Source organism: Cryptomeria japonica, chromosome 3, assembly GCF_030272615.1.
Source record: "Cryptomeria japonica chromosome 3, Sugi_1.0, whole genome shotgun sequence".
NCBI classification, from domain to species: Eukaryota; Viridiplantae; Streptophyta; class Pinopsida; order Cupressales; family Cupressaceae; genus Cryptomeria; species Cryptomeria japonica.
Window position 1 is genome coordinate 889,139,915 of NC_081407.1, and position 14,874 is coordinate 889,154,788.

Consider the following 14,874-nt stretch of genomic DNA (forward strand, 5'->3'; position numbering starts at 1 on the left):
TTACACAAACAAATAGAAAATAATAATAATTGCAATAATATTGCATATTATTGTAACAAACATTAATAATATAATATTATATAGTTCTATTTTGATTTTTTTATTGTTTTCTATGTTGTGTCGCGACTGCTACTAGCTTACATTTATTTGATTTTAATCAAATATATAAATAATACGCCGAAAGATATCCTTCTCGAGGCGCCTATTTTTATCATGTACCCCAAACTCTAATAAGCACCTCTAGAAAAATATCTGATTAAAATCAAATATATATAAGCTAGTTAAATAAATTAAGCAGCCCCATGAAAACACCTAACAACGTGAGGCAAACCAACTTAATCGGTGTCTGTTATTATTGGCCAGACAGACAAACAAATAACGGGCGACTAGACCAAGCCCGCCCTTAAGCCGAGAGAGATGGCTATTAAACAAGGATAGAGAGCTCACTTCGAAGCAGGAGATCGAAAACAAACATACAGAAGCTTCTGCAGGATATCTACATGATCAACTCGAAAACCTTCAAGAAGCGAAGCGTCTTGCCGCCATTAATGATTCATTCTCCCTTAAGCCTCTCTCTTTAGTTTCATGTCGACCAATTTATTGAGTCGACGCCGCAACCAGCTTCAGCAATGCATTGGAATGTTAAGATTATTCGAGGGGTGAGTTTGGGGTTTGTGCTTTAATTCGATTTTTGCGCAGTTGCTACGCAAACCTATAATTCGTTTGGCCATTGCCTTTTTCTAGCACTTGGTCCGGAGTTAGTGTCTAGCACTAACAGCTGCGTAGGCGAACAAATGGCCGAAAAGATTACCAAGTTCCTGCACTATGGAGCTTCACCAGCTGAAGTAGAGTCGGTGAACCCGTCAACAGCCCACGACTTTGCTCCGTCACTGGTTCTCCATGCGCTAGACAACCCTTCCATCGCACCGCATCTTCTTTTGCCTCTAGTTTCGAACCCTCGAACTCCCAAGGTTATGTCGTACGCGTCTCTCGACTTTGATGAAGTTCGTGAATCAGTGGCTTTAGCCGAAGATAATCAAGAGGATGATGGTAATGTTGAAGAGACAGGGCAGATTAATACGGATGATTCAGACGAAGGATCTTGGGAAAAAGATTGGGGATTGCTGAATCGACATTGCTCTGAAGACGAATGCTTGAAATATGAGGCCGCCGATGAGGTACGCTTTAGTTCCTCTAATTGTACGTGGTAAAACGTTATTTATTTTTTACATATAGGGGAGCTCTTACGTTTAAATTGATTGGATCATCATCTTCTTTGATTCTAGTCTTTGGTTGATAGGTTCATGAATTTTTGTTTCCGTAGACAATAAAACTCATGCTAATATGCATCTCTTATGGATAAATTGCCATTGTTTGAAAGGGGCAAGGGCTTATTCTGTGAACACTACGGACTTGCACCTGGTCCAGCGTGTTGAGGCATGCTTTAACTTGGATTGAATTTTTTCAAATTCACTCAGGCTTTTTATGTTGATACGTGTGATCCGCAATTTTGCCGAACAATTGACTGACTAGGAATCACCAAGTTTTCAATGCTTTCTCTGTTTTAGACACTATCGAACATTGTTTATAATTGAGTTTGTTTGTGCAACAACTTCAAAACATTAAAAAATGAACATACAGAAACAGTAGACACTCAGATTCACTTGGGAAGCTTTCAAAATGGCTGAAAAACAAGCTGGTAGCAGCCAATAGCATAAGTTTGACATCGATTCTCATTACAAATTATGTGCTCAAGGCATTTATTTAAAAGCTCACGAGAGGTAGCTTTTTGAGATAACATAATAATAAAATATTATCCAAAGTAAATCAATTCTATAAAATTTATTAAAATAAAGGCTTAATAATAGGCTCATCTCTTTATCCTCTAGAAAAATAGCTCCTTTTGTCACTTAGTTGTTTTTGAAAATCTAAAGTAACTTTGAGTTGCACATTTGGCTGGATTTTTTTAAACTTGGAGGAAGTATTTTTTGTAGTGTAACAAATTATGTTGTTTTACTAGAATTCAACTGTATGGTTTTGTGTCAAACTCATTGAACCATATTTCAAGAGTATTGTTTTATATGAATCCATTTTTCATGACCATGACTGATTGGCTTAGGACTCATTGCATCTAGATGTGATGCTCATAGTGAAGCATTGGGATTTCCCAATAGGTTTAACATTTTAGTACCACTCCAACTCAAGCATGCTTGACCATGATGTAATGTCCTCTTTTTGAAATGAGATTTATTAATAAATAATAATTATGAATTAAAATATTAAAAACTAAAAATAGAATATAATAAAATTAAAATTTAATTAAGTTTAATAAATGGTCAATAGACATGAAATAAAAAGTTATGACTATTGAAGGATTAAAGGTATAAAAGAAAGAAAGAAATGCATAATACATAATCAATCAATGAAGCAAATAATCAATCAATCAATGTGGAATAATTATTATTCTCAAAAGGCAGAAATGAAGGGGTGACCCATTTTTTGTGAAGGGCAGTGACTTCTTCAAGAAATGGTGATAAAGGGCAAATCAGTTTATTAACAAGCAAGCCATCAAGCATCAATTCATTCAAGCATAAATTCATTCATAAATTCATTCAAGCATAAATTCATTCAAAGCATCATTCAAGCATTACAAAGAGAAATCAAGCAATCAACAATAATCTAGCCAATACATTAAGAAATCTGTCTTGAATTTGAGAAGTGTCTTGCAAACTGGCAGGATGAAAACCCTTCCAAGTTCTCGAGAGGATAAGGACAAGAACCCTTATTGCTCTTATCTAGTTTGGATGAAAACCCAGATCTTGATCAAGGAGGAAATCCTCCTAGGTGGACTAAGAGTTTTAAGGACAAAACCCCTTGAACACCTAGCTATGGTTGAATGTTTCTTTATGAATTTTCCATGAGAAGCATCACACTTTTCCTTGTACATTTCTTCTTTTACAAAAACAAAAAACACACTTATTTATCATCATTAAGTTACAAATTTACATTAATGTTATGTTCATGGCAGGTTTACCAATATTCAATGAAATCATAGGTATCAAAATCCAAGTCTAAGGCTAGCATGAATGTGAATTTTTATGTGGAATGACACAAACCAAATGGAGAAGAGATGGACGAGGGTTTGAGCGCTGGCCCTACATAATTTTGCACAGCATAAGGCCGTGTCTGTGAGTATTCGTAGGGCTCCAGGCCTGTGTGAGTATTCATAGGGCTGCAGGCCCCTTTGGTTACACTTTGTTCTCCATTTTAGTTTTACCTATAGTCTTGGCATTTTTTGTCCTTTTTTTTCTTTTTCTTGATGTTGTTTTGGCCAAAAAGAGTGCTGATATAACTTGTAGCTTCTTTTGGTTTGTTTTTTTCTTTCTTTTGTTGTGGCTGTCAATACGGTGGCTTGTGGGGGTCTAGGGGACCCCCTAATGATTTACTTAAAAGATGCTTTTCATGGGGAAAATAAAAATGATCAGCTTTTAGGGAGTTAGTTGAAATTGAATGGATGTTTCAAGAAAAGAAATGAGTGTCTATTCTTAGTGATAAACTGAAAAGCCATTTCAGAAGATGTGTTATACTTGGTTGAGCATGCACTAATCTGCAAATGAATGGGCATCCTAGTCTCCTTAACTTTTTTGGAGATATGGGTGAGGAAGAATTGAAACCAAAGGTGATTTGGATATATATTTGGTGGCAACAAGTTTACTTTTCCAATGGTTTTTTTCTGCATCGCAGTCAAAACACGATTTTTAGAGAGGTCCTTATTTTTACATTCAAGCAGGATTATTTATCGAACCTTGACTTGTAGGTTTTGATCCAATGAGTGAGCTCTTGTCTAAAATTCCTATTTGGATTTGCCTCCCTCACCTTCTAATGGAATTTTGGAGATAGGATATTCTGCAATCAATAACGCTGATCATTACTGAGACTTTGGGTCCATCACGGTAGACGCTTGACAAAAAGGTAGCTACTTACGTCTATCTTTGCGTTGAAATTAATTTAAATAAGCCTTTTCTTGTCTCCATGGAGATTAGGCTTGACAAATCGATTATGAAGCTTTACCATTTAGATGTCATACCTGTCATGAATCTGGCCACTTGTAGAGAAACTTCCCAAAACTTAGTTCTTGAATCCCTCGAATGTATGAGGAGTCACATGCTACAAGTATAAAAGAAAAGGGTAAAATGCCAATTCAAGCTGAAATGCCAAACTCAAATGGTTTTATTCTAGTAAAACCTCAATCAGAAGGCAAATCTAGACCTCACCAATTCAAAGATGCTCCTTAAAGATTCATGTCCGATAGGTTTGATGTTCTTGAACACTTCAATGATGTCTACAATGGATGAGGATAATAATTTAACAAATTATGAGATATCGGCTCCCAACCATATTATCGGCTCCCAACCCTCTTGTTGTAGATCCTTTTTCATAGTTACAGGTTCTAGGCCCCACAACCCCTTAGAATAGTAGGGGCCGGGTTGGCCTAAATTCATATCTTTATTCGACTTGGTCAACTCGATCTTCAGCTAATATGTGGGTCTCAATATATTGAGTCTCGACCTATAACTGGCACTAGGTTAACTTCATAAATTGGATAAATGGGGTAGGTCAGCCGGCAATGGAATTGATACCTTTGCTATCTTCATAGTGGGAATTGGAACTTAGTCAAGTAGACCAATAACTAAATCTCCAATCACTATCTATGCTTCCACCTCTGCTTCCACCTCTGCTTGTGATGCCTTAGCCTTCAATTCTGATGTTATCCTTTATTCCGCTATAGAGAATGTTGATAAATAGGAGGAAAATTGTAATGTCCCCTTTTGAGAGGACACTAAATCTTGCCCAATATACTTGTAGAATTATGGTAGGTTATGTATTTTCAGTCTGCTGTGGTAATTTGGATAGATTCAATTCGATGTTGTTTCCCTCTTTAAATGCACAGGTCTGCTGTTTATATCAATCTGATCTTCTGCCTATACTTATATATATATATATATACCTGTGTGTGTGTGTATGAGAATTCTTTCTATTTCATCAGGTCTGATTCTGTGGTTATTGATTTAATGTTTCCTCTTCTTTTCCTTTGATGCCTGCTTTTTATTGTTTGCAGATTTGTATTTGTGTTCTGATCTCTTTGATAAGTGTTCATATCACTCTTTCAGAATTTCTTATAATTCTGATTTAAGTCTGCTCATAAATTTGCTTCTAATGCTTCAGATATTTTTGTTCTATTCTATGGATCCTTCCTTCTAAAATGAAAACTTCTCCACTTTATATCCTCCAATGTGTGGGAGAGTCGCACCTTTTCACCATGTCTGCCCCTTTGCAAGGGTCACAACCTTTCATTATTGTTTATTATTTTATCCAATTTCAAAAAGGGGACATTACAAAAATTCAGAGCTACAACTTGAAGAGGTTGGACTTGTTCATAAGATAGAATGCCAAGTGTAGCCTCGTGTAGTGATTACTCATTTTGAGCCTTTGCATGGACGAGAGGAGGAAGAAGAGGGTAAAAAGGTACGTTTGCTTCTTGGTCTCCAACTAAAAAACATAAAAAAGAAGGGAATGACAAAGGGATAAATGCAAGAAGGAAAAAGGATCTAGAAAAGGTCAAACTAATTAGAGAATCTTTGGAGTCCAATTTTATCAAAACATTAGATTCTCACTTTTCCAACTCCTAGTAAGGATTGTGATCTCATGGAATGCAAGGGGTTTGAACAACATCCCTCAACGAAAGGTTGCTCAAGATCTTATTCATGTTCTTAAACCAGACATCCTTTTCATTCAGGAAACAAAGCTTTTAGTCAAATATTCTGCTAAGATTTGGAGAGGAGGACAATGTCTATATATGGGTTGGCTTGATTTTGGAATCCTCACAAAATAATTCCCTCTTGGTGTTATGGAGGTAGGAATTCTATCTCATTGATAGCCCCTTGCTTTGATATTGGGGTTATGATAATGCTTGCTAATGCTTATGCTTCGACTAAGTTTTTGGGTAAGGTTTCTTGTTGGAATCATATTAGATTTATATTCGTTCCTTAATTTCCTCTTTGCCCTAGATTTTGGTTGGGAACTTTAATGCAACATTTAGTTAGTTAAAGAAAAGTAGTGGTATTGATTGTTTGGGCCCTTCATCTGCATTATTAAAAGATAACATTTTGGTTTCTTGATTTGGTGGATGTTATTTCAAAAAAATAGAATTTTTACTTGGAATAGTCGAAGATGTGGCAGTGATTCTATTTCAGAGAGATTGGGCAGATTTCATATCTTAGACTTTTGGGTTGGGAACAATTGGGATTCTTCATTAGAGATCCTAGATTGGAAAGGTTGTAATATACCCTTTTGGAATATACCTAATTTTTCCCTATGAATAACAAATCCAGTAATATAATTTATTTGAAAGAGCATAATCTGGGAAAATAATTAATTAACATTAAACCAATGACAATGTAGTTTCCTACTGTAAACATTCACACTACAGCTTCAACCATATTACAAATGCGAGGGAAGAGCACCATAGCATGCCAGGAGACTACCCTCCCCAATTAAGCCCAAGGGCATTGAACATCCAACCAAGACAATCCAACCCCTTGGCCCACAATTACCAACTCAATTGGGGCCCACAAGTACCAACTCGATGAGTGTCTACTCAATTGAGGGGACTCATACTCCTGCATCTTTCTATTATGTTTCTTTGTTAGTTTCTAGTATGATTGGTTTACTAAAATAATTACTTATCCTAAATCCTTGATGGATTGGCAATGTAATTCAATAAATAAATTGATGCTTCCTAACCCTTTTAATAACAAGTAATAGATTCAACCATATTGTATACCAATCACCTTTATCTAAATGTTATAGTTGGTGTCTTTCTTCTGAATTAAACTCAGATTCTGATTTCTTATTAGGCTGACTTTCTGAGATCAGATCAATGTTGTTTCCAAATCATTTCGTACATAAACTTACTAAATTCAGGCTGTTAATATTAGATGACAATCTGCATCTTATTTGTCTTATTTTCTGCTCTTACTCAGTTCTGATTTTAATTGATCTCTCACTTATCTACTTGACCATTCAATCTTGATCCTTCCTTATACTCAGGCTCTAAATCTGCTCTAGATCTGCTCTAATTCCTTTTAGCATTCCATTGATCCTTCATGGATTTGTCTTCTGAGTCACTGATCTGAATTCCTTAATTTCTTGTGGATGATTCCCAAAATGATTCCCTTCCTCTCCTCAAATGAAACCTTCTTCTCTTATATGTTCCATTGTGAGGGAGAAGTCGCACCTCTTTATCATGTCCGCCATTTGCAAGAGTCACAACCTTTCACAATTACCACCCTTTGAAAGAGTACAACCTTTCGTAATTTCTGCCCTTTGAAATATTTACTTCCTTATCTTCTACACATTCCTTTCTATTAATCCTTCATTCATACACTCCTTCCTTTCCTCCTTGACTATTGTTGGATGAATGATATTTTGATGTCCTTCTCAAATGAAATGATCTCCCTTTTATATTTCATGTTTGAGGGAGTCACAACTCTTCATTTCATACCCTTTAACCATTCATTAAACTAAAATAAATTTTTAATTTTTAATTTTATTGTCCTTATATTTAAATTATTATTATTTATTATTAAATTCCATTTCAAAAAGGGGACTTTACAAAGGCTCTGATCATTGGTTGACTAAATTTTCCTCTTTGGTGCTTGCAATTCCAAAGAATCCCATTTGTAAGTTCCATTTCATGTGGTTTTGGGTTTCTGACTTGTTTAAGCTTACGGAGGAATGGAGGGCTCAAGGGAAGCTTGGTTTTGGTTTTGGTATGGGTTTCTAACTTCTTTAAGAGGCTCCAATTTGTATAATTTAAGCAAAAAGGTGGAATAAGGCTTGTTTTAGAAATATTTTCATATTAAGGCTTATCCACAACAGAAGTTAGAGAGGGGAATTACTTTCCAAATTAAGGATGGAGGAATGATTGAAGAGCTTTTAATTGAAGAATCAATTTGTGCTATGTGCTAAGGAACTTTTAGAATGGGACTTTGGGAAGAGATTTTTTGGAAACAGAATTGAATTAATTGGCTTCAGCTTTGAGATAAGAATACCTCGTTTTTCACAATTCAGTGAAGGAATAAAGTGGAAATATTATGGAATCTCTCACCTCAGCTCAAGGAAATCTATTGACTTCCTTCGGGGATATTTTTAAGGAAGCTGTTTGTCACTTTTCTTCTTTGTTTGCTGAGCAAGTTCCTGATGCCATTGCAGAAGGGAGACTTAATTTAGAGTGTATTCCCTCCCTAGTTTCAGATGAATTGATTAGGTTCCTTTTAAGTCCTATTATAATGGAAGAACTTAGTTTAGTTGGGAGAAAGGAAAATCTCCAAATGACCGAAGAAAGGATAATCTGCAGGACTTGATGATTTTCCTCTTGAATTCTTCTAGGTTTTTTGGGACATTTGAAATAGAAACTTGTTGGAAGTTGTTCATGAATCTCAATCTAATAAAAGGATCCTCAAGGATATCAAATCCAAAGGTTTTTCACCTTTGGATGTTTTTCCCAATTGCTCTACGCAATGTTATGTATAAACTATAAAATAATCAGCAAATTGATTGCTGAAAGGTTAAAAAAGTGTTTGGCCTCTTTAATTTTTCTCAAACAAGGAGGATTTGTGAAAGTGTGGTAAATCTTGGATGGTATTGTTGTGGTAGTCGAAGCTATTCATTCCATGTCAATTTCTAAGGAAAAGGTCACGTTTATTAAGCTTGACATGTCCAAGGTCTACGATAGATTCAGTTGGTCTTTTCTTCAAAAAATCCTTTTTGTCTTTGGTTTTAGTTTCGATTGGGTTAACTTAGTGATGAGTTGTGTGACTTTAACGTCGTTCTCTGTGTTAATTTATGTCATTCCTTATCTATTTTCACCTTCTAGAGGACTCAAACAAGGAGACCCATTATCTCTATACTTTTTTAATTTAATGGCTGAAGGTTTGGGTAGATTGCTAAAACATCACAAAAAGAGAGGTCTGTCATGTCCCCAACATGATACCTTCTCACACCATTATTAGAAAGAGAATGAAAACGCCAATGCTCAGAAAATTGTCTTATTTATACAACTTCACAATTTTCTGTGACTTTTATTAAAGGAATGAATATATCAAGCAGCAATCGTCTTCATAACAGCAGAGATAAGAAGACAATTGTTCAATCACATCGAAGAATAGCAATCCAAGTCATCAATGATGCATAAACTTATGTAGACACAGCGATCCCTACACAACACAACAATACAATGCTAAGACTAAGGCACATTTCAATGATTTGGATTTCAACTTGTGCTTAGTCTAATACAATTATATTAATCATTAATGAGGAGCAATTACACCTAAACAGCAGCGGTTTATTTGTGAAAAGGCAAAGGACAAGTTATAAAGGGACACTGCTTGTAAGAGGGTTGTGAACTTGGAAAGGACACGACCCTTGTAATGTCCCCTACTAGTAGTGAGCCTGTTTAACAATAATACTCTAATTCAATATGATTGTAATAACAAAACAGCTTATTTAATCTAGGAGACAATTTCTGTTTAAACTTAAACAGTGAATTCTGAACCAAATATTGCCATAACATTCAATTAATTATCATGCATTTGATCTATAATGTTAGGGAACTCAGGGTGAGACTCAGATCATACGTTATGCCTGAAAGTAGATGGCCTGATTTGTGAGAACCTGCAATCACAAGGATGCATACAAAACCTACAAACATATTTGTTTCTGAACAGCATAAGGTATTCTATTTTAATATATAGACAGTGGCAAGTATAAGAGGCCTGAAAGAAAAGCTAGGGTCTGTTGTCTACCAAGACCAAGGGATGTTTGCTTCCAACCCCCTTGCTAGACTTGGCGGCCCTGTTTGCCATCCCAAACTTTATACTTTTAAACACTTAGATTCTTTCCAACTTGGTAAGACTGGCATGGAGAAGGTAACTGGTTTCTTGACTTCATGGGTCCTATGACCACATGAAAGCCCGTTTTCACCACTGGATACTCTCTCCATTGCTCTCGCCAAGATGGTTTTAATAACAGTTACTCTAAACTACTTATCGGATATGCAGCAGTAATCCTAAATGTAATTACACAGAACATTTTCTCAGTCATACTAAACCAGTCATAATCAAACAGTAATATATGATTTCAGAACTGTTACATTTTAGTATAATTACATACATGAACATTTCCTATTTCCTTAATATTTTAATACTGTTCCTAAAGTAATGATTAATACAGTAACTTAAAGAAGTTGCTGTGTTCTTGGTTGATCCAGGGACATAATCCCTTACCTGTCCGCGGTAGTGCAGAAGCCAATTCGAATGTGTTTTCTGAATCCGATACCTTGCTGGCAATAGTTCCTCTTTTTTTCTCTTGTTCTCCTATGCCCTTTCACTCCCACGCATTGTTTCCCCTTTATTCTTGAGTCACGTCCTCCCACTTTGGAGCGATATATCTGCTATAGAAATCGTATCCCTTAAATAAACTTTTCATTAAATTTAACTGCTAACTTAATTATAATGAATATTTAATTATTTACACATTCAACTATTTACATATTCATTTATTTTATACATTCATTTATTATAGACATTGATTGACACATAATAAACACTTTAATGCTAATCTTTAATAAAATAGATGAGCCATATATATATATATAGTACAATATTCGATTAGCATGATTAAATTCTGATTACATAATTAGGATTATAAAAGGGGGATTAATGCTGGCACATGACAACCCTCCACTACCGGTTGATAGATATATGTAAGGAAGATCGGCCACTCCAAGATGGACATGGAAGAAAGGATTAGAAGTCATTATATATAATCTGCACAAATTGAATAAGATCAGGAATTCTCATGCATATATATATCCGAGTATATACAGCAGTAAGACAGAACCTACATATTCATATTTCTAAACTATCTGGTATGTCATATGTGGAATCTAATATGGCTAGATGAATTGCTTGAATTACTTATTTCTTAATTAATTGTGTATTGATTAAAGAAAGCAATCATATTAGAAACAGCAAAGGGAAACACAAGGAATGTGGGAATATGAACTCCTACCCATTAGGTGGGTGCCCATTGAGTCGGTTACTTGTGGGCCAAGGCGTTGGATCGAGTTGGTTACTTGTTTGACATTCTTGGGCTTAATTGGGGTGGATAGTCTCCCAGCATCCTATGGTGTTTCTTCCCTCACATTGATAATAGGGTTGCAACTCTATTGTGCATCTGTAAATGAGAATCTTGATTGCTATTGTGTTATGCTAAATAATTAACTTCCTTGATGCAATTACTAATATGTCATTTAATAAGAAAATACCTCTTGCAAATAAATTATGTTATTTCTATTGTTAATTTGTGCAAATTTCAGGTATATCCCTAAGGGGACATTACATTGTTAGATCCCTAACCCTTAAAGAAATAATTGGCCTCATGTATTACATTTCAAAATGTTGACTAACATTATTGCAGGGTATAAAACAAAGTTCATGTTGGAAAGGAAGTTATCAATTGGTAAGTTGTATTGTAATGAACTAGTTTTCTTATTTTTATCGAACTTGTGATCTTAGGGCAAGATTTAGAAACATCCCAAAAGGGGACATTACAAGGTGTATTGAAGGTTGGCCTTGGAATTAAAACCTTCACTTTCAATCTCATCTCCAATTTGTGGATGATTTAGCTTTGACAGGGATGGTGAAAATTATTGAGGCTTTTAATTTTTGAGGAAGTGCTAGATATATACTTATCTGCTTTTGGTCAAAAGATCAACAAGGATAAGTCTAATATTTTCTTCTTTAACACTAGAGCTCATTCAATATAGGATTGCAAATATCTTCCATTTTCCGATTGGGGTGTTGCCTATAGAATATCTTGGAATGACTCTCTCGGATGGTTGTCTCAATAGGGTTCATTGGAAGAAATTTTTGGATAGATCCACATGAGGGTTATAGCCATTGTACTTTTTGTTGGCTCTCCTTTGTAGGTAGATTGACTCTTCTAAAAGGTAAAGAGAAGTGGTAATGGTTTCTTTTAGACCAGTATAGATGGTTCCTCTCGTGGTAACCTGGGGAGTGCTGGGATTGGCGGTATAAAGCGTAATGCTAGTGGTGTTATTTTCGTCTTTTCTACCTATGTGGGGAAACATTCTAATAATGAAATGGAAGCTATGGCAACTCTAACAGCTCTAGAAAAAGCTGTGGCTATGGGCAAACAAAAGTTTATTTGTGAAACAGATTCTATGATTTTGGTCTATCTTCTTAATAAAAAGAATTTCTAGGATGATTTTTGGAGACTGACCCTGGTGGATAAGTAAATTCTTGATTTAGCCAAAAATTTCGACTTTATTTCCTTTGTTCACATTCCCAGAGAATTGAACAATGTGGTTGATTGTTTGGGAAAATGGGATTTAGAGGGGGTGAAAAACTGGAATGTTGCTGGTTGGGGAGTTTTGGATCTAGGTAAATACCAAAAAATTCTAAAGCTTATTCAAGATGATCAGTTGGAAGGATCTTAGATGGGTAAAGGGAGACAAGATGTGTCCTGTTTGCAGTTCTAATTCTGGTAGGTATATTATCAATTGGCTTTGTAAGCACCCTTTACGGGCCTCTCTTATTTTGGTTGTTGTGACAGCTGTTGCTGTCTGGAAGTCTCTTTGTTGTATTTGGATTTTTTTTCACTGAATAAATGGAAATTTTTGCCAAAAAATGAAAAAATAAAAAATTCCAGGTCTAGAGCCAGATTCATGAAGCTTACATGGGAAACCAACCCATAACGGCTTTATCAAAAAATATTTATGAGATTCATTTGACCACTTAATTTATCAAAACTATAAACTAAATTAATTAATCAGCAGGAAGCATGAGGTCAACATAGCAAAGGTTGAGTGATCACACAGGAGGTAACTGCTTTCTAGATCAGCAGGACAAGAGTTGCTTTTCATCAACATCATTAAACAACCTTCAAACATTCCTGCAAAGTGCAGAGCTACAAACCATTACAACACTTCAATCACTGGGAACCAGTTATCAAACATTGTGTATCCCATGGTAACATTAACATGTGCAGTGGTCCATCCTTTGTGATAAAAAATTGATTGGTTTTCATCAAATGCAGCCTTATTATGGGGTTCCTGCTAATCCACTGCCTGGAATTATTTACTGAAACAAACATGCGACATATAAACACAAGATTGTTTTTAATGAAATCCATGTTTGCCTCTTGAATTTCTTTCAATACTCTTGGCCCTTTGTAAAAAGTCATTCAGCTGAACATTGTTTTGCCTTTTCTCTCACTTGCACCTCTGCTGAGCCTGGAGCATTTGTGTGATTCTGTTTTAGCTGGAGGAGCTGAGTTTCAACACTCATGGCAAAAGAATGCACTGGGTGAGAGGGAGCCTTGTTGCCAGGAGTGAGAGAAGGAAGATATACCAAACATGGGACATGGGAAAGCTTCAGTCTCTGAAGAATAGCATAATTAACTTTTCAGTCACGAGAGCTGTTAAGGAACACAAAGCCAGTGATTGGAGAAAAAATCTCAAGGAGCAGAGGATGGGAAGGCTGACCATATACTTAAGTGATTTTATACCCTGTTCATACCTTCATTGAAGAAAGCAATTTTTTCCTCATGCTCAGAAATTTTTACTTCAAATTCCTCTAGGTCCTTCTCACCAATAAAATTAACTTTCTGAGCAGAGGAAGAAGTGGTGACACAGATTCGTTTAGGTTGACTCATCATTTTAATGCACAGAGAATCAAGAACAAGATCCAAACAGAGAAGCAAACTTACCCCACTTAGATTTCGGAGATGTTTCTTCAAGGAGGTTGGGCTGAGAATTGTTCCATTTTCAAGGGAAAAAGATTAAGTTTGGTGGTCAGTGTCCATCAGAGTCAGAATCAGCATAAAAAATAGAGGTTTGATAGATCATTTACTGTCACCGAAAGTTTTGATATCAAAAATCTGAAATCTTAATTATTTTCTTATTATAATGGACTGTGGAAACATCAATTCCTAAATGTTAAAAAGAAAAGGTTTACAATTCATTTAGTAGAGTGCAGAAATCATAACTACAAGACTCTGGGAACAAATGAGCTCTGTTATAAGTTTTGAAACATCCAATGGTTCTAACTTCTTCCAATCTTGGGCCTTCAAATTCACATAAAGGTCTTCTCATCACTTCAATCCATAAATGAACATTCTTAACAAAGGAAGAAGTATCAACTCAGGTTCTCATTGGTGCACATACCCATTTTAATAGAGACACAGAATAAAGAAAAAAACCTAAAAAGAGATCATACTTACTGCACATTGAACTGTGAAGACTGAGTGAAATACAGAGACTGTTGCTTCCTGTAGGAAATGGGCTCAGGCTGTTCCAGTTCAAAGGGAAAGAGACTGATTCATCACCATTACAGCAGGCAATATAAATGAAGAGGGTTTGTATATCTTCTAGCAGAGAGCTGAAATAAAAAATTAAGGATCAAAGGAACCCAGCGGCAGTTTTGAAACTTGCCGTAGATATTTGCTAGCAATTATATAAAGCCTGAGACAAGACTTCCCATTGATCATCAATTAAACCCTACTTATTTCTTCATCTCACTTTATGTTAAATGACTGTCCTGGCAGTGCTTGCTTTTGTCATGAGTGGATTCCATTCTTTCAAGCTTACACTTTCTCAAGAAAGCACTAATGTTCAAAATTTATCCATTTTTTGTGTTTTATTGCTCCTCTATTTAATTTGAGATCTGAGTTAGCATTGGACAAACTTTAAATGTCAACATAGTTAGAAAGATTAGCATTGATATTTAT

At 35.5% G+C, this 14,874-nt stretch overlaps 1 protein-coding gene across 3 annotated transcripts in view; it reads left to right on the top strand.

Annotated features, from left to right (window-relative positions):
* The first annotated feature begins 362 nt into the window (after nucleotides 1–362).
* LOC131059760 (uncharacterized) overlaps nucleotides 363–14,874 on the top strand; it is a 115,089-nt gene continuing 100,577 nt past the window's right edge. For 2 of the 3 annotated variants that reach the window (XM_057992802.2, XM_057992803.2), the window contains exon 1: nucleotides 363–1,178. In XM_057992802.2, coding sequence (XP_057848785.2) covers nucleotides 795–1,178 — 384 coding nt within the window. In that variant the 5' untranslated portion in view covers nucleotides 363–794. The remainder of the gene's footprint in view (nucleotides 1,179–14,874) is intronic. The other variant, XM_057992801.2, reaches the window with a different exon arrangement.